The 27,442-nt window shown below is 35.6% G+C and overlaps 1 protein-coding gene across 2 annotated transcripts in view; it reads left to right on the forward strand.

The window, feature by feature from the left end:
* LOC148830690 (cell adhesion molecule 2-like) overlaps positions 1-27,442 on the forward strand; it is a 691,585-nt gene that overhangs the window by 603,131 nt on the left and 61,012 nt on the right. For both annotated transcript variants that reach the window (XM_088921768.1, XM_088921769.1), the window contains exon 5: positions 4,461-4,598. In XM_088921768.1, coding sequence (XP_088777894.1) covers positions 4,461-4,598 — 138 coding nt within the window. The remainder of the gene's footprint in view (positions 1-4,460; positions 4,599-27,442) is intronic.

Consider the following 27,442-nt stretch of genomic DNA (forward strand, 5'->3'; position numbering starts at 1 on the left):
TCTACCTATAGGTTCCCTGACACTCAGAGCATCTGGAGAAAAAGCACACAAACAGGAAGAATACATAAGGAGGGATATGGGAATGTAAAACTTTAACAAAAGATGAGACCATTCATTGCTGCAGAGATACTTTTAAGTCATTAATTTTATTCAGCCAATATTTCTTGAAAGAAGTGAGGGTATCTTCTCAGCATGCTGAGTAAGGGTATTGGCTCAGCATGCTGAGTAAGTGAGGGTATCGGCAAAACATGCTGAGGGTATTGGCACAACATGTTTGAGACTCCCACAATCCTTTGTAGAAAGGTTAGATGAGCTTTGAGGTTGTAACACCACGTTCAGTCTAAAAATAATTAATGCCCTATAACTATTGTTTTTACATCTGTGCATTATTTTAAAAGCTGTGCTGTATCATAAAAATTGGAATGTTTTTAAAACAAACTAATCTATCCATTTTATTTAGAGTGAACTATCTGTTGAACTGCAAAAGAATCAGAACATAAAACAGACCATAGACTGAGACAGAAAAGGAATGACTCATTGCCACCTTGAAAACAAGCACAAAACTGTCCTGTAATAAAAGCCAGCAGGAATTATACACTGATTTCTGCACTGATATCAGCAGTCAGCACTTTAAAAACCATAGCCTTGAAGGGACTTGGGAAGTTACCCCTCCCCTATTGTACTGTGAGGTGTTACTATGAAGGCCGTAGAAGTACAGCATATTATAAGGAAGGAAAAAGAAAAAAAATATGCTCCAAGTGATTTCAATAAAATAGAAAAATGTTTAATCCCAGTCTTTGTAAAACAATACTACCTTATAATCTTATACACAGTGCATGTTTCTAAAACTATAAGTGTGTTCAGTGGCAGAAATAATAAGAACAAATAACATGTTGGACTTTTGTGTGCAGCATGAATGGCTTACAGCAGGGTGTATTTCAGAAGCTTTTAAAATAAATTAAACCTAGTCCCAGTCATTATCTTCTTGGTTGAAGTTGACTGAAGTACATGTATTAATCTATAATATTAAAGTGTATGTTTGCATTGTAATTCTGTAAATTCTGTATTTTATTAATGATTGAATATAAAATTCAATAGAAGACATACTTATGAAGAATGTTTGGGTTCCAGCATTCCAGCAATCCCCAACTGTGATAAAATACCATCAACAAATAGTTTTAATTTGTAAATGGAACGACAAGTCCAGTCACCAGAAGAATTGCAGTGTTAAATGCCAAAAAGCTTAAATATTACTGATTGAAAACCATTAAAGATAATGGTGTAACATGTATCATTTTTTAAAAGCCCTTCCTGGCAGCAATGACTTTAAAAGGGAGAATTAGAGAGTGATTCTAGTATCAGTGGTTCTTCCTCCACCAGTTGTTCTTAAAGCAGGGAGCTAAGCAGAATGTGTTTCACAAGTAACCTTGCAAGGTCAGCTTTGGGATATCCTTTGCAGAAGAAAGAGTTGCATCCAATTCCTCATAAAAAAACATTTTAAAAATCTCAAAAGATATCTGCAAAGATATTAACGGCAACAAAAACCATCTGACATAGCTTCTCACTAACACAAAAAACTTGAGAGCTTATGCTGCCTATTAAGTAAGCAATATTAGTTAAACTGCCCCTGGTTTTAGTCAGAGTTTGCAAGCATATGGGAAGTATATGGGAATTCTCAAATACTAAGAGCAGTGTGGTTAGTGTGGTTAGTGCTGACAGAGAAACAGACAGCGACAAGCAATGAATGAGATCCCCCAGGGAATAGACTCATTTGTAAAATATTCAGAACAGGACAAAGTGTATTTGCTAAATACGACGTAATCAAAAAAAGGAAGACATGGTAATCATGTACATACTGTACTGTATGTACAGTAACTTTTGTATGTTTCTCACTAGTACAAACAGTAAGAACATACGTTCATAAATGCATTTCCATATGGTATCCACCTGTGTCCTCCGGACTGTGATTCACAGTTTAAAAAGAACCCACTGCAAAAAGCATTACTGGAAAAGTGGGTCACAATTTGTCAAAGGATGGTACTATCTAAATGCAATAACTAATGTTATTCTGCCCATTGACTTTTGTCAAGCAAGCAGAAACTGCCCATTAAAGGAATTTAATCTGTAATCCATATGTTGGTTAATGTTTGTGTTGTCAAAGTCATGTGACGTCTTCTTTACAGCAGTAATTTTGAAAATCGCTTGAAATTCTGTTCATACAGTTTAGTTTCACATTCAAGAAAATATCACTAATTCAGAAAAAAGTGACCTGTGTAAAGCTATTACATCCTAAATAGATGCATTTATTTAATCATGTAAAACCATCCTTGAATCTAAATGTTATGACTTTAGAATTTATTTGAATAATTAAAAAAAATATTTACTGAAATAAATTCCTCAACAGAAAAACAAGATGTTACCAGAACTATTTGGTAAAATGTATATTTTATGTATGAAATGCAAAAATTAGTTTGTGAATTGATTGTAATAAAATAATGCTTCACTGACAGCACCACTTGATATAAGACTAAGGTTGAAAATCCCTGTTATCTTTTTTCTCTGCAATTACTTTGCACCTCACACTGTCAAATTACCTTCAATTAAATTCCTTAATCCCCCACTTCTTCATCTACATCAATGATTTGCAATAAGTCTCCTAATTACTGCTACAACATTAAGATTAATTCCTAAATATTACATTGTACTGTAGAACTTGTGCCTTATCAACATATCGATATTTTTCTGAGATAATCCGTTTTCTATACTATGGTACATCCAATGTGAATTGCCAGAGGCAAACAAAGGCAGTGGTATATCTATTGGCACTTTTAATGTAGTCTTTCGATCCATTTTCTTTTTGTTTGAGGCTGTTGGAATCTATGAATATTATTAAGAGCTGTAAAATTCTCAGAGTCATTAGGACTGGATGTATTTCGTAAATGAATTCCAAGATGCCAGATGGTTTATGTGAAAAGAAAGCAGAAAGACGAGCTATGGTACAGCAGGATGTAGCTGATCAAACTGTGGACATAATGTTACTTATTTTCATCACTGGTTGTAATTTATAACAGAGCGACAACAATTCATATTCCCTCTAGGCACTGTTAAGATTTATTCTAGCTCTCTATGTCCCAGACAATTCACAGGTAAAAATAGTTTTCTCTAGATGAAAATGGGGTGCATAAAAAAGGCAGGAACTTCATAAATGTGTGGAAATCAGCTACTTATTGTTTTGCTGTTATATTGTTATGGAAGAATGACTTGATTATTTCCTGGTCTCTAAGCATTGCCCTATACAGTATATATAGTACAAGCTAAAGGAACTTCCTCTCTGTAGTCAATCAAATGGGTTACTTTAGTGTTAACAATGAAGGCATAGAGGTTGGGTTATGAAAATGTTAAAAAAAATAAGATGCACTAAGGACTGAAAATAAATATTGCTTTACAAAAAGAGCTGTGGGTGTCTGGAACAAGTAGTCTGGAACAAGCCACAGTATTGAAACTAATACTCTGGGATCCCCTATAACAAGACTTTGAGAATCAATTAGCAATGAACAGCCAAACAGGACTGGCACGAAAAAGCCTCCTCTCAACCATAACTATTCATATGTTCTGCTGAGTGAGTCTCCCCAAAGTGCAGTTTCGAAAAGCCATTTTAGATTTAAATTTAAACAGATGGGACAACAAAAAGGCTTAATTTTTGTGTAAGTAGGAATTAATACACAGTACATTTACCAAGCTGTTTTTGCATATTTCAGTTGAAAAGTAAAAAATAAGAATTCTGATAAATAAAACCCTCAATATCTTCTTTCAACCAAAAGGCACTTCTTCTAGTCTCCAACAATAGGAACAGTTTTATAAGCCGTCTAAATCTCATAAGTGAGAGAGATAGAGAGACATGTGGAAGCCAATGACAACCTTTAAAAACAACATCAAAGAGAGAAAGATAAATTGCTTGTAAAGAGCATACTCTATATTTTCATGGTAGTATATGGTAAGGTCAGATTTATTCTTTCATCTGTGTGACAGTGCTGTTGGAATGCAGACAATAATCTACAGGTGTCATATTTTTCCATGGGATAAGAAAATAATGTCTGTTGATGAATTATGAATTTTATTAGTATAAAGCATCCTGCCAAGTAGGGAAAAGTAAAAAGAAAGTCTATTTTTATTAAATTAGCTGTGGGAATGGACTTTTTTGGACCACATGCATTATATTGTAGTTCACTTTGTTTTATGTCTTCTTGTTGCCTTGAGTTGACCTATATTCTAATATTTCTTCATTTTGAAGTGTTATAGCTTGCAGCCAAACATTTGTGTATATAAATATCTGTAGTGTCTCTGACCTTTAAGGTAAACAATGCAGTCTTTTGTTCACTATCATTTTTCTGTAAGGAAGCATTTTAATATATGTGGGCAAAGATTCCAAAAAAATAAAAATAGACTTTCTGTTTCTGCAGGAGTCCCTGAAAAACCACAGATTGGTGGTTTTACAAAGCCTGCCATGGAGGGAGACCAGATCACACTTACCTGTATGACCTCTGGGAGCAAGCCCGCAGCCGATATCCGATGGTTCAGGAATGAAAAAGAGATTAAAGGTAATGCATTGTGTGGGATTGATGCCTTCATTGCATTCAGCATTGGTTCTTTGGATTACAGCCTTTTGCAAAGGTGAGAGTTTTGCAGCAGGACTGATGTCTTCTTCCACCTCTACCTAAAAGGAGCTCTGAATTAATAATGGTGTGAAAAACACCATTTGACTACAGTACAAGCATAGGATGACTATATAAATAGAATGTGTCAGTGCTAATAATTAAGTCAATAATTATATTTTCTGTTTTAAAGTACACTTATTAACCATTTTTGTAATTAACACTTTAACATTAACAACTTATTAACATGATCTCTTGCTGACCTTTGTGATTGCCGATTCATCCTGGAAAGTCATAATTTCAGATTAGAAGTTAGAGTTCAGACAGGAGGCATCAACATTTTTACATCTTCTGCTCCATTGATATCTACTGTAATGTCTTCTGTGTAAATATGGAATATCACAGTTGAAATTAATTTTCTTGACTGCTGGAATCTTTTCAATATCAAATATCATGTATTATACAATACAGGTTTAGCGGCAATACCCACATTTCCTCTAGCTTTGGACTAGAGCAAAACCCTCCCAATGAAACAGTGAAACCAGCTTCAAACCATAAATGTGCATTTATGTCCACATTTCTAAAGACTATTTTAACAAAAGCATATTTGTCACTCCCTCTAAAGCTAGAGGGTGCTCCTACTCTGTCCTGTCCCTTGTTTCCCTGTGCTTTGCTTGTCCTTCCGGTGTGTCTCTGGGGCTATATATTTCCATGTCACACTTTCCACCTCACTCAACATTGAGGATTCGGATGTCTTGAGACCCGCCTATCACCAGGTCGTCTCCTCCGCGGCCTGAGGGCATAGGTTTCTACCCGATATCATCTGACCTGCTGAGCCCAGGCTAATCCCCATTCCACCGTTACTCATAGGGTCTTTTTCGCTCTCCCACCATTCCACGGCATGCCTTTCCTACATCTCTGATAATATTGATATTAGATTGGTGGTGCGGTGGATCTGTGGCTAAGAATCTGCGCCTGTGGCTGGAAAGTTGGCGGATTATATCCCGCGGCCGGCAGAGGAATCCTATGCCGTTGGGCCCCTGAGCAAGGCCCTTAATCCCAACTGCTCCAGGGGCGCCATACTATATAAATGGCTGAACCTGCGCTCTGACCCCAAGTTTCTCTCCCTGTTTGTGTGTCTCATGGAATTGTATATGGCCAATAAAGTGATTTGATCTTATTTTATTAGATTGGTAAATAATGTACATTGTACTATACATACAATACATACAGTATGGCTATGTAGGTAAGATTTTTTGTCGGTCAATACAAGCGTTAAATAGTTTGCAGTGAGATCAGTCACAGAAAGTTAGTGTTCTATCACTTTGCCCTTAAGTTTCATTTAGATTTGGGGTGAATACATTTTAAAGAGCAGTGACATCTCCATTAATATTTTTATTGTGAAAGTAAAGTACTTGCTAATTAAAATAGAAAGCACAATGATAATTAGATAATTAAAGTTCAATTAGATAACTAAAATACTTTGAAAAGCTGGTAGAAAAGTGACAATTAACCAAGTGAGTGTTTATTCTAGGTTTATGATGCATTATTAGGCTTTAGGGTTCCAAAGTCTACTGTAAGTCCTTGTCCTCTCTGTGGAAGTTTGGTAATAAATAACGAATAGGGGTCAGCACTGACAGGGTGAATTACAAAATTCCTCTAATGGATTTCACATCAAGAGTGAAATTGCCAACCGGTTTCATAAATTCCTTGATGGAATTAATAGGTGCCTCATGACTCTTTATCTCAAGTTAGCATATTCACATTCACATTTGGAGCACCTACTCCAAATTCTTACAAAGTAACAAGAAGGACAGGCTTGTTTTATTTAGGAATATCACAGCCAGCGCTAGAAAAGATGCCAGCCTCTGGAATGCATGCATTAACAAGGACGAAATTGGAAAAGTCCAAAGTCATTTTACTAGACTTCTTAACAAATGCACAGTGTATGGGTTTGTAATCACTAACACCCTGTTTCTCTAGAAAAAAAAGATGCAGAACATCCTGGCAACATCCACAATCCAAAGATATCTGATTGATTACTTCACTGTCTATGCCTGGAATTACAAAGATATTTGCATCACCAGAGCAATGTCATTTAGAATACTGACTCACAAACATCACTGGAAATCATAATTGAAGCACTGGGGGGATCCAGTCCAAAGATATTTTATATATAAGCCATTACAACCATAAAGCTGAAATCAAACCAATGATCTGCTGTAAAGCAGCATTCCTATGTCATTCCAACACTCATATCATCAGTGCCATTTTCATAAAATTTTACATATCAAGTGAGAAAACTACTGCACCTGAAGCAGTAGTAATCTCCCATCATCTCCATTGGTTTGATCATGATGTCCAGATGTGGTACTCCAGGCTCTCATAGAATGTCTTATTCTCCCAGCATAGCCCAGCAAATCACATCAAAAGTGGATAGAAGAAGCATTTAACATGGTAAAAGCAAGCATGAAGAAATGTTGTTTCAATGTCATCTCCTGGGGGGTGAGTTATATCTGGGAAGGGGCCCAGCAATTTGAAACTGAAGATATCAGAATGAAGACAAAAATTGAAAGGTGAACTCTAACAGAGCTCACCATAACTAGAATGCACAGTGCATGACCAGATTTTTCCCAAGATAACAGAGACTCACCCTGCCAGAGAGTGTGTAGATCCCTATTGGTCTTATCAGTGAACTTTAGAGCTCACAGAAGATAATCGCCCTCAGCAAACAAGGGATATTCTATGAACAAAGTGAACATATTGTAGCTATTATTGGTGCCATTGACTTGAATTTGGATTTTGTTTTCTCCTTTAATTTACAGTGGGATAATTTAATTTGAAGAAAAGCTCCTAATCATTCCTATTTAAAACAAACAATTCCTTACCTGTGTGTATCCCATACATTGTAATACTTGAGCCTCGGTAGTGAATTATAATAATTGAAGCAAAACTGTAAAAGTGGTCTTGTACATTATGGAAATGCTACAACTTAAAGCTCAGTTTTCTGTCAAAGTCACCAGTTGTAAAAGACCTCATGATCTGGCTGTTCTGCTAGGTCAACACATCTTTGCATACATACATGGAGTACTAGAACACAATTTTTAAGCTAACTACTTGTGTTTCTTTAAGAAATGGCTTAAGGGGTCATTTGGTTACTGGCTACTGAATGTATGGGATGGAATGTATGAATGACCTCCTGTTATTCATAACAACAATATTCTTAAGAAGATAACATAAAGGCCATACATTGGCTCCAGATATCAGTGATGATTGGACAAAGACAGACAAGAACAATGAGTGCTTTTGGAACTCACAATTTTTTTATGACTGAATTTTGTTGTCTTAAAAAAGTGATTCCACTTACAGTAATTCCATTAAAAATGGTGAGGAATGTGCATTTTTTGCAGTTCTAAAGAAAAATCAAAGTACATAGTGAATGTTGCTTGACATTTCGATCCCTAATTACTATTCTATTAGCTGTACAGACGAAAGAAGCATGTGGCACTGATTTATTATTAGATGGCTAAAAACACTCTTACTGACTTATGCCCTGCTGTCATAAAGATGTAGACAGGCAATTTAAATAAGTGAGGCAGGTTAGATTTTTAATTTATCTATGGCCTCAACCTTAAAAATTATAAATACATTTAATAAATACTTCCATACTGTGGAAGTATGGAACAAGCTATCCAGCCATGATCCTGAAGCCAATACCCAGGTGTCTTTCAAGAAATGGCTGGATGAGATTCTTAGATTAATTAGCTGTTAACAACCAATCCAATTAAGAGTGCCTCCACTCGTTTGTTACTATTCTTATAAAGTAGTATAGCACAATAAAAACAGATTAAAGTGCAGAGAAACCATAAGGAAAAGAGAATTATCAAATTTACTATAGCAACATGAGGGTATGTTTAATATAAGTGTATGTTTCATTGTTGCTATTGCTAATGCTACATTCCTTTAATTGCATGTTCAGATTTTTTAAATTAAACTAGTTACACTTTTATCTAAGAAATGTGCCCAATTGTTCTTTCACTTTTAATTGGATTGAGTGTCATTGTGCAAATAAGTTCATTACTTACCCTTGATCCCATTTAAAAAGAGAGACACTTATGCATTTGTCTAATTTTGATTTCCAATCGATTTTCCCTTTAATTCTTCTTGTTTTATTTTATCTGTTTAACAAGAGTGACTCCAGGCAGAATTTAAGAAATGGGTACAGCATCCACGATTTCAATAACAAAATGAAAGAAAATCTCATTTGAAGAGTGCTGATGGCTAAATTAAAGTGCTATCCTATTCATTAACAGCTATCAGTTATTTCATTAATAAACAGAGAATTTGACAATGTCAAATATAGTATTAAGGACAGGTAAACCTTTCAGAAAGAACACAAAAAAACACATATAGCATGCCTTGTTTTCCGGGTTAGGTTTTGTAGTTTCTTTAAAATGGAAATCACAGGATTTCTAATTTAAATGTTATAAATACTGTTATATTGTAATTCTGTATCGCTATTAATCTGTTATAATCTTACATTTTATGTAAATACTGTAGCAGTAGATAGACTGATGTGAACATGTAGAAAGAGCAGATTTCAGTGGAATCCAGAACATTTACAAATGATCAAAAGCTATTCAACTCTAGATTTTTTGGTTTTTAAGTATTTAATTAATCCACAGATCTTTTTCAGCTGTTTCTTGAAACCAGGGCATTAGTTTTAACAACGTAGCTTGGCAGCTTGCTATAGGCTGCCACAACCATTTGTATAAAGAAGTACCTCTTGTTCTGAGTTTTGCCCTTCCACATAATTTCCATGTGTCCTCTAGCTCATGTTTCGCTATGTCAATGCCTTTGAGTAGTCTGAATGTCTTAACTCATGTCCCATCACATATGTATAAAAAAATTAAACTATTTTAACCTATCACTGTAGGACTCTCTAAGGGAAGCCTCATTTTTTTTCAACTGAATTCATGTTTTAGTAAACTTTACTACTGTGTGAATTACTGTATAACATCTTTCCACAAATCTATGTGAGCTTGTCTATTTAAAGAGTTAAAACTGAGCCAAGAAAAGATTGTCCAGTGCAACAATGATAGATGTTTTCAATAAGGTAAGGCTGAGTTTCTGGACACCCATCACAAAGACGGACAAATTGTAAAATACGTTAGCACATTTTTATTATGTCTTATCTACAAAGTGTTGTGAAAGATATTGCTTTTTGGTCCATATGTTTTGGTACAGGCATTTCCTGTAATCATTCTTCTTGTCAGAAACGGTGACAGATCGTGCATTGGAAAGCATTTTGTATTACTGGTACCTGAATTGCCAAAGTTTTGTTTTCTCTCAGAGACACTCAAGCTGGCATTAGCATGACCAGTGATGCTGAAATGCTGTGCCTCTCTCAGAAAACCATGACCATTGTTGACCACAAAGTTCCACAGTAAAATAGGAATCATGAATCATGAACAAGAACTAGTGCAAGCATTTCACACTTGTGCTGTGCAGTTATAAATTGAAAGGTTCCATGGTCTCACTTTTTTAAACAATTTATTTAATTCATAATCGGCACCAAATAGAACCAAACAACATAGTGCAGCAAATATAAGATAACATGCAGGAAACTGGAGCTCACATGAAAAAGGTGTAATGACATGTGACCATGAAACCACTAGCAAAATGTAATCTAACTGTACTTCTTACTGTAAGAGCAATTTCTGCAAATAAACAAGTGTGGTTTAGATGTAGCTCTACCGAGTCTCATAAAATATATTTTTGGATGAGGATGTACCTGCACGTGAAATGTGCTGTCTCTGAAGATTGATATCATCTTCAGTATTGTCATCAAGAAGGAATCTGCAAAGGCTCAGTGAAACAGTCACATCAATAAAGCATATTAGTCACACCTAATAATACCTGACAATATTTAATCATGGGACATTCCCAAAGCATGAAGAGGAACATCCCTCGAACATAACAATAAGAGATGGCCTAATCCTTGTTTCTTCCTATGCCCTCACATTATACCCTTGTTTTTCTAAATTATTTCTCTACCAAACACAGCTATTGGAAAGATTAACACTGAGTCTCTTTCTGTTCTTAAAGTATACAAGAGGAGAATATAAGATGTTTTAGAAACTTAATAAGGTCTAGTTAATTTGGCTGCTAGGAACTAAATGACACAAGGATCTTGTCCAGCCAGGGTGTCAGTTTCCTGGTATCTTGTTCAACCACTGTCACAGCCCAAAAACAAATGGGATGTAGTGGCAGGGGGGTTCCAGCTCCTTTAGGCCCGGATTTCCCAGTCCTGATCTGGGAGGCCTGTATGCTTTCTGGTTTTTATTCCATTTGAGTTGTTTACTCAATAAAAGTAAACATTTAATTGAACTAACTAGTTATATTTTTTTCTATTTGAAATTTGGAGTTTTTCACCTACCTGAAAATGTGATAATTAAATGGCAATCGGGCTGGAGCAGTGGTACTGTGGCTAAGGATCTGCGCCTGTGGCTGGAAAGTTGCTGGTTCAAATCCCACTCCCAGCAGTTGAATCCTACTCCATTGAGCACCGGAGAAAGGCCCTTAACCCCAGCTGCTGCCAGAGCGCCATATAAATGGCTGACCCTGTGCTCTGACCCCAAGCTTCTCTCTCCCTGTCTGTGTGCCTTTGTGACTCATGGAGAGCAAGCTGAGGAATGTGAAAATATAATGCAATTATCTAATGCAAGAAATTGTATATGGCTAATAAAGTGATCTCTGTAATGTATTAAAAGCTCAAAACAAATAACTCAGATCAATCCTAATTGAATTAATATTTCAATTAAGCAAGAAATTGGACAGCTGGAACAAAACCCAACAGGTGTAGGAACCCTCCAGGACTAGGACTGGGCAACCCTGTTTTAGGTTGCCATTGGGATCAGCCTCCTCTGTAGCTGCTACCTTCCTGGACTGGGCTCTGATCCCTTCATTTTGCAGGTCACTGACTTCCTTGCCCCTCTCTCATCTAGGCTAGGGGAAGCTCTTTATTGCTTTCAGCCTTCTCTTCTCCTCTCTGGGTGAAATCATTTTTGGCCTGCCCTCCTGAGACCTTTGTAACACTGAAAATATAACACCTTTTATAGCTCCAAAGAAGGCTTATTATTCTATTAAAACAAAGTGTTAACCACATTATTATCAATTAAAAATGATGTTACTGGTGTTAGTAGCAGTAATAATACCTTTATCCAAGAACACAGTAAGAGTAATTAAAACAGATAAAGAAAAAATGTTGAAGCTGTGTACATACAGTAAGTTATTTTAACCTAATAACCTTCCACTTAATAACAGTAAGTGGAATCTGTCATTATTGTATAGAATATTATTATTATCAAGGCCCTGGAAGTCACAATATTAATTCTTTTCATCCTACAGTATTTCTCGGTTTCTTATTTTAAATCAGGAGCAAGGTGAAATTATCATTGTGTTGTTTTAAAGCTTGCCTTTCTAGGCATTGGACTTAAGCTCATATAACACACACTGGGCCCCACACTATCCTTTGAAAAAATGGACACATCTGAAAGCAGCCTTCATCTCTTTTCATAAAACTGACTCTTACTTTTATGTTCTTATGCCCGGACCACTGAAACATTTCCGGATCACTTAAAATAAAAATAATAAAGTAATAAAATAAGGTCATGGTTCCCTTTAATATGGACTTTAAAATTTCTAAGCCCAGTGACTGATCTTTAAATCCCTTAATCTAATCCATTGCATATGGAGCAAATGACATTGTGCTACAGCATGACATAGCAAATATAATATTTTCGACCTGAGTATAAAATTCATAAGACTTCCTGCAAATTTCTTTCCAAATTTGAACATGCAGCCCTCAGAGATGGACTCAGATGTTCCCACGGAAGTAATAATATTGGTACTCCATATCCTTGAATTTCATTTTGGGGAAATTAAAGTTACAGTATGTTTCTTAGAATGCTTTTCTGCACACTATGGGATTCTTGCCATATTCCCTTAGAACAATGGATTTTGGCTTTCTACTTAAAATTGAACTTTTTGAACTGAATAATTACATTTTGCATTGCTGACACTGTTTCAGACTTATTTTGTGGACCAATGTAATACTTGCACCTCAGAGCAAGCCTTTTGTTTTGTTTTTTTGGCGCACACAAGAGCTTATTTTTTCCACTTCAGAAGAGATTTCAAAATTACAGCTCTCATTTTTTTTTATTACCTGCAGCTTTTAACAAGGATTTCCACTCAAGCATGTATTATGTACTTTAGTTGTAGTTGTGTTCTAACAATTTTTAAAACTATATGAACTGATATACTGTATTGATGCCACCACTGAATGAATGTTATATAAACCCTCTATAATTTGTTTAAATAGAATTTCCAATGAGAAATAAAACTTTTAAAATTTAAGTATGCATTTGCTTTTTCTTAACATCTACAAATTTATATAATTGGATATTAAAATTGCTCAACGTTCTAAAATTAAAACCTGAAAGAAAATCCTGTTACGACATTAGTGAGGAATACTTCTCATTTAACTGGTATGCAATCCATCAGTAAATTTGAACTTTCTCATATGTTCAAAATATATTTAATTGCTCCCCCCTCTGCCTGTGAGTTTAGTCTGAGCTCACATTCCCTGTATTGAAAAACAATTTAATCACTGTGTTAATGAAACACAATACTTTGGAGTCAGTGAAGTGAGGTCTGAAAAACCATTGAATTGCATGATGTAAACTGGGACATGGCTCCCAGTTGGCCTAATCAATAGTGCTAGGTTAGAGCACAGGGTGAGCCCAGACGCAGCCTAGGCTGGAATTCCCCAAGCACTGGCACACACTTGGTTGAGTGCTTCCAGGGTTGGGTAGGTTCAACTCAACCAGGATATCACTTTCTTGCTGTGCAGCAGCAATTCCTGGGGCACGCCAGGGACTTGTGAGCTTTCACTGTTGTCAGTTAGAGTTCTCTTCTTTTTGGTGCTTCCCTGTAGGAAAACTGGGGGTGGCAGTTAGTCAAATAAAGGCTCTGGTAGATGGGTGTGTCAGAGAAGCACATGCTCAAAAATGTCCTCAATCTCCCTACTAAGACTAAGATAATTTATAATTTTTCAGTTCTACGTGGGGAGGGCATGATCAGAATAACTAATTGTAAAAAACATATTTATTTAGCTTATTTATTTATTTTCAGTAAACCTCGAGAGAGTCTTGTGAGCTATGCATTGAGCATTAATAACTAATGTCTCATAATGGCATTTTGAATCAGACCTGGTCTTCCACTGCATGCCCTTCCACTTATTTGGAAAATTCTATATCGGATATTGAAATTTAAAATGGCAATTTGCCGCAGTCTGATTTCTTATTTTCTGGTAGGATTCTGGAAAGAAGAAAAGTATCTAAGTTGTTTTTTTTTTCTTCATGGCAACACACAGGACCATGAACAGCCCTGAAATTACATGGGCAAAAGAAATGGAAATTTCTGACAGGGCAAAAATTAACAGAAAGCATTTCAGTGCTTATGATTCCCTTACCCTTTGTAATTAATTAATTTGTGTAGTTTACTGAAAAAGTGTTTGGACAACCCATGTAGGCACTGAAAGTAAATTGACTTAGTCAAGAAAATACTGATTATCTGGTGACAATTTAAAGATTTTTAAGTGTCAGTATTGGTATATTTTAATATTACAGTAATAGAGGAACAACATAATAACTTTGAATTACACAGTACACTAGATTTGAGAAATATTAAATTGTAATTTTAAAAAGTCAGTAAGTCTAATGGCAGGTGCAACAGATGTAGTATTTTCCCACTTACTATGATTTGCTCTAAGGCAACATAATCGCATTTAGAGTCTTGTTCTGACTAAATCACAACACAGACATTTCAAACTGTGCATTGCTGTTCAGTGGCCTGTGTTATTATGCAGTCTTCATGTTTTATGTAGTAGTGTGCAGTGTTACACACAAATACAGAGTGTCTGAGCAGTGTTGTAGTGTCTTTGAATGAATCTGAAATGCATCTTAATGGGTCCCTCATCACATCAGACACTTCACTAGAAAACGCACAAGCATAACAGCCTCTTGGAACAGCACTGAAGTGAGATAGAGTTGTATTTAGATTTTTCTTTTCAAATGGGTTTATAATAGCCTATAGAATGTTTTACAAAGTAAAACATTATTCCACCCACTGCTCTTTGTATTTCACTGCAATCTTAGACTCTTAAGAAATGTCAGCTTACAATGTAGCCTATAGTGCAGGAGCTGATTCACATGTTCAATATAAGCAGCCATGGTAAGATGAATGTCTCCCAGTAGATTCAATCATGTACATTTTGGCATAGCCAATGGGAAATCCTAATCATTGCATAGGATCGGTAGAGCACTTAATCGACATAAGCATTCTTCCGGCCACAGGACCAGTCATAAAAGATGGATGGAAGTTTTTACCTGATATACTATTCAGAAACACCTAGAGATTTAATTATTATTTTTATGCTGAATATGAAATATATTACATGAGCCCTGCAGAGCACAACCCAAATGTGCTGGATATCTCATGTAATTCAAATCCATTTTCCCGTTGAGCATTATGCTCAAATGGGTTTAACCAAAGCTGCATTCTTTTACATATACAGAATATACTGTATATATCTTTTCAGTGAATGTTTCATTGCTGAAAGGCAGGTGGCCAATTATGGATCTCTCTTACTGCTAAGGATGTTTGAGAAGTGTGACGTCCAGCTGGTGCAGCAGTACCCACATTAGTGAAGACTTAGCATGAGTTCTGCTTTTAAATCTTTTTTTGCATATTAGAAATGCACATGGTTAGTATTTATGTTAAATTGAGCCATAAACTGAAGCCAGTTCACTGTAGTGTGTTCTAATGCTCAGTGAGTTACTTCCTCCATTCTGACTGTCCTATTCCCTTTAACAGTTTTATTGTTGCTTTATTTTACTTAACATTAACTTCGCATTTGTATTCCCATCAAAGCCTTATGTAGGCCTTACTGAAATGTGTCTACAGTTCCTCCACAGGCACATCAGTTGTTCATTTACGCTAGAAAACGTTTGTCTTCTTTCTGAAAAAAGCTAAATCTATGCATTCTAAACATTTAATGCATGCCTCTTGCAATTATTGTGTGTATGTCATTTAGACAATAGCTCAGCTTATTAGGAGTTCCATGTATCTCCATGTTTAGATCCTCTTTGAAAGTAAAGAAAACAAACTTTGTTGCATCTCTGATAGTCTGTTTAACTTCTAAAATAAAATATCTGCTTTTTACAATGTTGTTCATATTCATGTTGTGAAATTAGCATGGTTTTGTACAAAGACATTGATTAACCATACTGCCCATGTATAGTTATGAAAGGAGTACAAACAGGTCTTAGGTCTGTGAATTTTGTTTGAAAGATGTTAAGGTTATTTCTGGGTAAAGTTTATTTTAAAGAAAATCTTTCTCTCAATTTGTGAATTCCAATGCCTGAATTTCAAAGTGTTGCAACATAACAGTTTGACAAATCTTTTTAGAAATGTTTTGATAAATATTTCAATTACGATAACTCTGTAGTATCTGAAATGCATCCCTCATGCACCTGCATATTATTTTATGAGCCTCCATTGACAAATCTAGAAAAAAACTGTTTAATAATTCTCGGATAATAGAAAAAGTAAAAGGTAAGTCCAGACCAGAGCTAGATCAGCACACTGGGCCAAAGGTCATCCTTGTTTATGTAGCATAAAGCAGATTGAGAACATGTGATCTGTGCAGGGGAACAGGTTACTGTAACCATGTCTTTAAGGGACGAGTTCAAAGATTTTACCACTATGTTATTTTAATGCCTCTCACATAATAAATAAATGTATTGATTCTCCATAAGAAGAACTTGAGGAATAGACACTAAAGTATACTTTGTTTAGAACTTAGAGTCAACAATTATTTTTCATTAGATATCCTCCCACTTTGGAATCACCAACAGTGTCTTTATGGGTTGGCTAACAGTGATGATCCCTTTGCCTACATGGGGAGAAGGAGGATGTCCAGATTCTCTAACTGTCAGGTCATTCATCTTCTAACATAGCTAGCTCTGTGCGATGTAAGGAGGCTCAGCATCAACTGGAGGAGAGGTGCACTGCTCACTGTTGTCACTGTGAGCTTGCAGATGCCCAGGAAATGGCCATTGTCATTAAAGGCCAAGAACTCCCAGGTCAACTCCCAGTATGGCTGAATACCAGTTGTGTGCTACCTCACGGAGAGTGTATGGCAGTTGACATGAGCCAAGTTCGAACTCATGGTGTTTGGATGTAATCTGCCCATTCAGGCACCTCCACTGAATGATTATTGGCAGCCCTGCACATGACTAGAGGCATAACGTCCTTGACTGAGAGGTGCTGGAACTGTGTTCAGTCTTTGTTCTGTAAGCAGGGACTGGAGGCTACACCAGGACAGTCCATTCCAGAAGCAAAAGTGTTTCATTAAGTATGAGATGCTGGTTTCATTATACAGTACATCGACTCTTTCTTCTTCAGTATTTTTCAGTACTGATGAGCTACTCCCACTCATTAGATTTGAAACCAAACTAATTAATTCAGGAGTAAAAACAGTGAAAAGCATTACTAAATTATGGAACAAGTAAAGGTTTATTCCATGCTGAAAAGAGACCACATCTAAAGAAGGCTCCACAACCGAAACGTTGTGTTTCCTTTCTTCTCTTTTCAGCATGGAATAAAACTTTACTTGTTCCTTTGCAACATACACATGCTGATGCAACTACAGTACCTATTTGAATTACTAACTTATGGTGTTGAAGGTAAAATGTTGCAAAAAGTTTGATTACATGTTTCTTCCTTTTTGTACAGTGGTGAGATGTTTGTTGCTTGGTAGCTAGCTGATTGTCTTAGATGTTCTCATGGGTGCAAATGCACTGTTTAAGATCTGTTTGGAAGAAAATTATTTTTTCATGCACTGTGCCTACTGGTTTGGTACATGTTTGAAGCCAATGAGATGCAAAAATATTTTGTTTCAGAGATTAATGTTGAGTTACTTTTTGAGGGAGAAGAAATGCCAGAGGGTATTTTGCCTAGAAAAGCACCTGAGCATGTGTGTTTTGTATTCTAAAGATGTGCTTGAATTGAGCTACAAATTTGCTGACTCAATAGTGTATGACGACATCTTTGAGTGTCGCAGTCCTGGATTATCCCAGTGCTGCTGATTAAAGTAGAAACATTTTACTTGTATGTAGTTCTTTATTTGAATAATTTAATTTGAAATCAAATGCCAGAATAAATTATGTAAGGACAACAATGCAATGGTAGTTTTTGAAAATTATTTTTATTCTCTATTGTTCTTAACAACTAACTAAAGAAATCATAGGAAATGGAAAAAATGGCATCTGTAGCTTTCTCATCTGTTGACGCGGTCAGTAGCACAACCAAAACAGAGACTAAATTTCTGTTTCCTTTTGCTGTGTGGAGCCCAGTAAGTCAGACTTTGTCCTTAGCATGTTTATGTGAAACAAAATGTGTTTTCACACTAGCAAATATTCCAGCAAGAAAACAATTTCAGGCTTTCGAAAAAGTATATATGCTTATAAAGTATATGTTTAGTAGCATTTATCTGTGAAACACTAGGTAAATCCTGTCCTTAATAAATCCTTGCAAGGTCTTTGTTTTTCCAGATTGTAGATGATATGCCAACCTTACCTTACTTTTCTGAATAATAGTCTAGATGATGTGTTTGGACATTTGGATAGTGGACATAATTAACCTTTCTCAGGAGTATGCCATGCATCTGGGAAATTCATTTTCAATTTGTTAATAATGTATTCATCTTTACTAATATAGAGGCAAGATAAAGATGATTAAGTTAAATCCTAGACGGATGCACCCCGATGTTGCAGTTAAGGACTGTATATGCTTGGGGTTCAAAGTTTACTTACTGTTTTCAGAACCTGATCACGTCTTCACACACGCCCAGACTATTATACCAGAAATTGCATTGTAAACTCACATTAAAGTACTTCTGCAGAGAAACCTTTTCAGCACTGAAGTTATTGAAAAACAGAAATGAAAATCTATGCTCTTATTTAACCTTTGACATGTTTTTCAGTTGTACCTCTCTGAGGATGAAACCTTCTGTTAAACAGCTGGGATTTCTCAATTCTTCTTAGATTAGTTGATTATACGAGATAAAGAAAGAGCACTTAACTCTTCCTTAAGTTTTGAAAATCTTTTATGTTTAAGATATGCATAAAAGTTAAAGAAGACAGAACAAAATAACAGTTGTGCCAACAGCTGCCATTTTTTTACTGGTGCAATCTGAACTTTTCTGTAGTATTCTACACCATCAACACAATGGCTAATTTTAGAAAACAAGATGAGCCATGTATTTTGTTTGGCCGAGGTACTGTAAATGCAGTCAAATATTGAATGCAAGAAAGGCATTAATCTTACCCTGGTGACAAATTAGAAAGCAGTATGAAAAATCATGATTTTATGAACACTAAAATTACAGATAAGAATAAATAAATAAGCAGCCTTCCAAATGAACCTTAAACTAAACAGGTACTGTATGTGCTAAAATGATTATACAGTTTTATTTGTGAACAGTAAGACTCTTTTTCTGCAGATGCAGAAACATGCTGGTTTTTAACACATAATCCATGCAATCAAAGTTAAAGATCAGAATATCTCAATACATATGTGCATACCTCTGTAAAAGTTGTGTTAAACAGCTAGACATCCTGGTTACAAACGATTACTCCATCTGTTGTTCCATCAGACAACTAAATGAATTTGCTGTTTTTTTCACCAAATACAGCTAAAAAAGATGTCCAAGTGCATCCATAATATGCTTACAACAGGAAATTTAGCAAAGTAAAACAAAATCATAACAATAACAAAATTACATGTAAACCAATTAGCATTTTTGTACTACTGTACTGGAAATAGGTGCAAAACAATAAAATAATACTTTACACTTTGTGTTGAATGCTGGTTTCACAAAAAAATCCTTTATTTATTATTCAGTATACCCTAATTCTGAAGACATAGCTGCATTTTTCATCTTTTTATTTCTTATATATAACATCATGGAACATGTCATTGTCAAGTGTTAAGCATTTTATTTGTATTCCTCTATGTGATAAGTAATAAATGAGAATTTGAAGAAGCAGGTCCGTAATTGTGTGAATTGTACGGCATGTATTGTGGTCTTGCATTTCATTTTAAATGTGAGAAATTGACTCCTTTTTTTTCAACTCTGTTGATGCAAACACAGGCAAAAGCAGCCTCTGTTGTCAGGGTGAAATACTGTTTTCATTCTACTGAGCTCTACATCGCTTAGACTAATCAAACATTTTAATTGAACTGTTTGTTTGATAAGACCCTTTTTCCCTGTTTTTTAGTTCTGAGTAAAAAACTATAAAGGTGTTAAGAAGATAAGAAGCTAGAATATCATTAGATCTGACAAACTGATACAATGCAATTCCCACATAATCAATGATGTATTCTAGCATTATTAATAGATAATAAGTTAATTAAATAATAGAAGTGTGACTGATAATCAAGTTGAGGCAGCTTGAACAGACTTTTGTATTCTCACTGCCTTGGAAATACTCTGGCAACAAGGTATTTCTGAAACTAAGGTTAGTAAACAGTTAAAAAAAAAAGAAAAATGCTATTTGTGAACAAATGAACAACTTAATAAGCAGCTTTAGATCAGGGGTGCATAATTCTAGTCCGGAAGAGCTAGAAGGTTTCTTGTTTTCTTTTTACCTGAGTCCTTAATTACCTAATTTTATTTGCTTAATTGGACAAGTTGAAGCCTTTCCCTGCTCTTGAGAAGCTGGAGTTTTAAAGAGACCTATAAAACCTGCTAGACAGCAGCTCCTGAGGATGGAATCTAGGCAATCCTGGTTTAGAACTTTAGAGTTCAGCAATGAAGTCCAGGAAACACAGTTTCACAGCCCAGTTTTGAGAACATCCTTTTTCAGTAACCATTTTGTTGTTAGAGCAGGGCTGAACAACTAACCGTCATGTCAGCCCACTCCAGATCATGGTTTTGCCGCAGGGAGATCTTTAATTATTTTTGTTAATAATTAGCAGAATCGATTTAGCATTTAAAGAACAGGTTGTATCAAAATACTGTAATGGAGTAGATTGGAAGGGCCAAAATTGAGTAGCCCTGACTTGGAGGGTCTCAGTGTAAATAGAGCACCTGATTTAAAATTGTGTGAAGTAAATGGGAGATTCAACCTTAAACATAAAAACGTTCCCAATGGTACTTCTTGTATGAGTGTTTGTTTCAGTTTGTTTATGTATGTAGTGACATTTCTTTCCTTTCTTCAACTTTTTTAAAACCATAGCATCATATTCCTTCCTTAAAATATTATGCACCTTCCCCTTGGGGAAATGACTGAAAATCACAATGTGAATGTCATGCTTACAAACCTGTAATCTTCAATAAGGATTTTCAGTTTCTACATGAGTTGAGTTTAACCAGTATTGGGTAACTGCTGTCTAAGGAAATTGTGTAGAAACAGCATAGCTTCTAAAACTTTCATGTCATTTGCCTTTGGCAATACATTTTGTTAATCGGAATTTTTACTCTTCTCCTAGTCTGACTGCAGAACTGCATTAAATCCAATTTTATAGAAAATGCATGATAGATCATGATTAGAATTCAAACCTAGGAACCTAGGAGTCAGTGTAGTACTGTATGTAATAATTATCTAACACCATATTTAAATAGAAATAGCTAAATGCAAACTGACACATTTCAGTTTAATATTTAATTAATTGTGATTGCCTGTTTATTGTACCTGGAACAGTTTGTTTATACTACTAAATATTCAGCTAACCACTGTGTGTATTGAAAGCTTTATTGGCAGATCATTTATTAGCTCATTTAAACTGATTTTCAGAGAAGCTTACACTGTTAAGCAACTACTCAAAAGCTGTCCTTTCTCACGTTTTTCCATCTTCGCAGCCCAAGTAAAACAATGCCTCTATTACCGAGCTCTGTGTTCTGCAATTCCAATAATAAAACTTATCATGATAATACAAGTCAATGGAACATAATTCTTAGTTCTCAATACTTCCAGCAGTGGAACATGTCAACAGCAAGAGGTTGTTGTTTCATTGCCTTTAGTTTTATTTGATATTAAAACATTTTAGCCACTTACGGCCACTTACTATATGTCTGTCCTCTTCTGTACACCACGCCTTTTTCCATTTATTCTATCCATCTTACATTTACAGTATATGAGAGAAGACAACAACTTGGATGGGTAGCATACTACAAAGTAAATGAATCCGCATGTTGTACAGGATAAACAACTTTTCATACACACCTACTGTACATTGAGATACTCATCTTTAAGATAGAATAAAGACTGGTTTATTAATCCTTACTGTTACTTTTAAAGGTGTGATATTTAAATGAAAGATATACTGTACATAAATATAGTATAAAAAGTGTGCTACACTGCTTTTTAAAAAATGTAATGCTATAACCAGCTGGTTTTCAACATGATTATTTCTTTTCAACTCTTTTGTGGTTGGCCTCTGTGATTATTTTCATTAGAAATGATTTAATTAAAAAATGGCACGGGCATTTTCATCACAGTGCAAAAAATGATTTGAGGTTAATTAGTGTTGACTGCACCTTCTGGTAGGATATAATTGATTGATTTATTATACAGGTTTAAAGCACTTTTAAAGTTACTGAAGGTTTTCTGCTTTTCAAACAGTGGAAGCTCATTGGGGATACATTGGACAGAAAAATGATAAGAGGGATTATGGCTTCTCTGGCTTCTAGTTTACTTTTTCTACATAAAATTTATGGTTTGGAAAGATTTTTTGCATACTTATTAGAAGACTGAAGATGTTTGAGTAGGTGATAGCCTTTATTTTGTGAAGTGGAGGTTAAGGTTATACTGTACAGTATGACCGTGGATTCTGATCTCACGTGAGGATAGTATTGTTCAACACTTGGGTAAGGTAGCAAACCCTTTATAAGGGGAATTGATTAATTGATACCACACTTTGTATTCCAAAAAATGTTATCTCTATAAATTACTTTAAATCATTAGTAATAGTCTTAGTTTTAGAAAATAATCTGTAGAGGTAGTATGCATTTCTTGGGGGTGTACTCTGAAGAACTTTGTACAACAGCATTGAAAATCCAGACAGTTTGTGCTAAGTGCTGTGAAGATTACCCAAACTGGTGCCGAGCAAGCTCTTTTCAGACCCGCTATATGCAGCATGTCATTCACTTACATTTATGCCGTATCTGCAAGGTACAAGTGGTAATGTTTTGATAAGCGTGTAATTGTGGAAATTAGGAAAAGCCAAGTAAATGATTCTGTAAACATTAGTGAAGAGCATTTACTTTGGTAATACTTTGCAGTGTCTAACGGCGTGTTTGCCATTTTTAAAATCGAACACCCCAGGCTGGTTGTCTATGAAAAATATATGAAAGCATCTGTTTAGAGATGCTGCTTGTTTCTCCATTTGTGGCCTTTTTCCTGGGGTAATGGTGTTGCTGTTATTATATTTCCATGGCATAAGTAATTCTAAATGACTTGTAGGCATAGTTACTTCAGGTTTTATTTATCAATGTCACCCTCGACACATTGTGTTAAACAGAAGCAGATAAATAGAGGATGCCATGTGAACATTAATTAAGTACTTTATTTATTTCACAATGAAAATGGGCTCACTAACCCTAAAGGGTACAGCCTGTACTTCTAAGAAACATTTGGAATGATTCCCTTTTGTGTTGGGATCATATTGTACTAGACTCTTAAATTTATCCATTTTGGTGGATTGTGATAGGTAGCTGTGTGACACATATTTTAAAAAGGTGCTGTGTGCACAAAAGTAAAGCAAAACTATTGTAAAAGTTATATATCATGTGTTTTCAGCTTTAACTAAATATGTTTTTCTCAGATTTGACCAAATTGAATACTTTCATTTATCAAGTACTTGCACCACAGCCAATGTTTACCAGATTACTATAAACATGTGGAGGAATACAGTAGTTCTAGAAGATAGTATGACACAAGTTTGGCTAAGCACAGCACTATGGGATGTTAAGACCTCCATGTTGTCCAGAACAGTTGTCTCACTGTATCTGGCTGTATGACAGCCACAGCGAGAATGTTCAGGTCGTGATGGGGGTCTCTTTCTTGGAGAGTATTCACTGACAGTATGTTAATGAAATTAGCTTAGTGCTTGCAGCTAGCTTGCAATGGGATGTGACTCAAACCTGCTGCTTGATATATCAATTTATATATGCGAGAACTCAAGAGACTCCTTTCAAAATGACTTTCACTGTGTGTTTGCGAATGCTTCATATTGTTTCCCTCTGTTCATGTAGATGTTCCCCTCAGTTGCTCCTAATTTCTGTCTGCATTGGGTGCTCCTCCCACATGGTTCAGGATGTTGCTTGAGTAGTGGGTCCCTTTGTCCTATGAGGCAGTGGGGTTTGTTACCGTGTCCCTACATGCCCCAGTGCTGCACCCACCAGTAGAAAGAGATACAGTATGAGTTAAGGGCATCTACCATTTCTAATAGGAGCACTACACAAAATGGTATTTGTCTGCTAGCTGCTAGAACACATAAAAATTATTAAATTACTACAGTGCTACTATATGTCACCCAGTTGTTTGGAACCCATCTGTTCAGAAGTAGGGTCAGACTCAACAATACCTATAGCTATAGAATTATAGGATTTGCATACAATAGCTAAATGTATTGTGATACACTCTCAAATTACATATAATTTGCATACATTTAGAAAGGTTTGCAATTCTTAGCTTTTGTAATTCCTCAGAGGGTGTGTTAAGGGTATGACATACCAGTGCATGATTATTGACTTAAGGAAATCCTTTTTTTTCTGTTCCGCAATTCACAGGCTAAACTTTATAACAACTCTGTCAGCCATTCAATAAACTGCATACCTCTGAGCTGCAAATCCTGGTCAGACTAGTATGTAATACTAGGGTTAATCAGTCAAGCGTCTTTGTTTCCGTAGTTGTTCTAAATTCCCGCTGCTTGAGGAAAATAAGCATTTAAATTTGGATTTACTTTGTAAATGAAATGTTAATCTTTTTCAGTCAGCCCCCGCGTATGCAACAGCTATCACTAAACAACAGGAAAGCAAACCAATTTAAGGAGCTCTGAGACTCATACCCTCAAACTGAAATTAGAAGTGTTAAGCATACTTTTATTTGCAGAAAATTATATCCTGCTATGAGCATAATTATACGAGTTGCTGTGTATAATAAAGATTAGAATTCATTTTTTTCCAAGCTCTATTGTATAAAAAATACTGAGAGTCTAGGTCACATTTTCAGTTTCTCTTCAGAGATTTGCAGTCATACATATTAATGTAATGCCTTAAGACTATTGCTGTTTAGCAGTATATCTTCACATCACTAATATACTACAGTGCCCTAGCAAAAGGAAATGAACACCTGTGTCATATATATATTGTATATATAAAAGCACAAATAACAAGATGGACTAATAACTACCGAACAAAGAACACTTTCTTGGGCTGTTTGTGAAATACAGTTTGCTTGTTAAGTATTTTATGGAAGTCTGAAACCATGTATTTTGTGACAAAGGTTCTAAGGTTCTAAGGTCAGTACCAATACTGTTGAGGTGATGAGGTTGAATTTCAAGAGTTACACCACTTTTCCTGTCACTAGAGTGTTGTACAGCAAGTATTAACCACAACAGTGGATTTGAGATCTCAATGTAGTTCACGTTTTCTTCAAGAATGAATTATACCACCAAAGCAGAAGCAGATGCTGTGAAAATGGTAGAGCACAGGAGTAGCAAGGGGAAGTTTATAAAGCATACAACCACAGCTCATCCTTCATCTTAATGAGGACCTCTGGTCTTTGGAGGAAAAAATGGCTTCTACTAAAGAACAAATCCCTCAACTCAATAAATGTATACAGTATCTGTATACAGTAGTTGTCTTTGCCTTCGATGATACAGATGTTACATTTTAGTTAAGAATTAATATATGGCCCAAAGGATTTGCTCAGAAATTAAACTATTTTTTTTTTTTAATTTGGAACCGGTAACTTTTTATCTTTTTATTCATTTTATGACCACCCAATCTGAAATCAGCAGTTGTCATTTAGCTTGGTTTACCACTATGACCCTTACTAGCCAACTACACATTTGGCATTTTCATCTTAAAATGAACTAAGTCATAACTATTCATCATGCACTTCCCACAGCACCCATCAAAGAGGTAGCCTTGAGCAGAGAATAGTTAACATTGACTGAAGAAGAGTTAACATTAGCCAGAAAAGAGTTTGCCTCAAGTTGTGAAGAATTACCCTCAAGTGGAGAAACGTTAGTCTTGGCTAGCAGCTGTTGTGCAAGATGTCAAAGACATGCTGACACAAATCCATCCAATCCAAGCTGTGTTTGAAATCTAAATTTGTGCCAATTATAGGGGAATTCTGGTTATAATCATCTAAAGACATACAGTAGCAAGATCCAGGAATCTTTTTTAACTGTTTCATGGAGGAAGCCAGATTATCAGCTTCAGCAACATGTCTGTCTGTTTAAATTCTGAACACTTGGATCAGAAGTCATTATATTAATCGTGCTCATAGTCAATGAGCAACAGTTTGATGAATTTGACAATGTCTTTTTCACTATCTTCAGCAGCTTCTACAAGGTTTGCTTATCTACAGAGTCTGATATTATCAGCCAACATGGGTAATTTGCAGTGAATCCTCACAGTACATTTTTGGTTCAAAATTATGGTCAGTATGTAGTTGACTCATCCTGTCTCATCTGTTTGGCAAGATCTTACTGTTAACCTTTTCCCCATTCCAATGAAGATGTAATTTGTCATACACTACCTTTTAAAAGCGGCATGTGGTATGGGGTGAAGTTCAGAATAACATCAGTTTTAAAAGCTGCATATTGAGCAGCTACTCCAGTGAAAGCCATCTGTAGTACTTGTAAAGTGGTGAATAGATAGCACTGAGCAGGATTGTGAAGGTACAGCAGCCCGCAAAATTAGTGTACAACTATAGCTGGCAAACATCTACATGAAGCAAATAGTGCAGAAGGCCAATATAATCATTGACTGTCAAAACCACCCCTTGCACGGTGAATTTGACCTCTTTCCATCTCTGAGTGCCTAGATTCAAGTGCAACAGAACTAAGTAGTTGTTTAGTTCCACAGATACAGTATTAACCTGCTCAATTTGGACAATTCACTGCAATTTACTGTATATATTCACTTTTTTATATATTTTTTCTTTCTCATCATACTCAACACATTCTCAACATGTCTCTTATTTATGAGTTCATGTTGCACTAAATGTATTGTGTAATGTATTATGTCTTTTACCTGCCTGCACAGCACATTTTCCTGTCTGGGACAATAAAGTATATAAGTAAAGTAAGATACCGTGGAATCGACTATATGACAATGTACTCTCACTAGGCAGCCAGGCTCTGTTGTGATGTAGTGACATGTGATTATGTTTGATATACTGTAGTGACATGTGAGTGTCCAGTTAGTAAGTAGGGGTAAATACCCAATGAGTACACACAGTGGGTGACAGTGACATTGACAGGTAAGAAAACTGAGTTAAAGTTGTAAATATGACAATCAATCATAGTTCTGTTTAAAACTTTAAAATAGACAATGGCTATCATGAATCACCAGATGATGAACACAAACCCAAGTACTTTGGCTTACAGTATCTGCCCATACTAATGTTAGGGGAAACAAACAGCCT

This window comes from Atractosteus spatula, chromosome 7, assembly GCF_055471065.1.
Source record: "Atractosteus spatula isolate fAtrSpa1 chromosome 7, fAtrSpa1.hap1, whole genome shotgun sequence".
In the NCBI taxonomy this organism is placed as follows: domain Eukaryota; kingdom Metazoa; phylum Chordata; class Actinopteri; order Semionotiformes; family Lepisosteidae; genus Atractosteus; species Atractosteus spatula.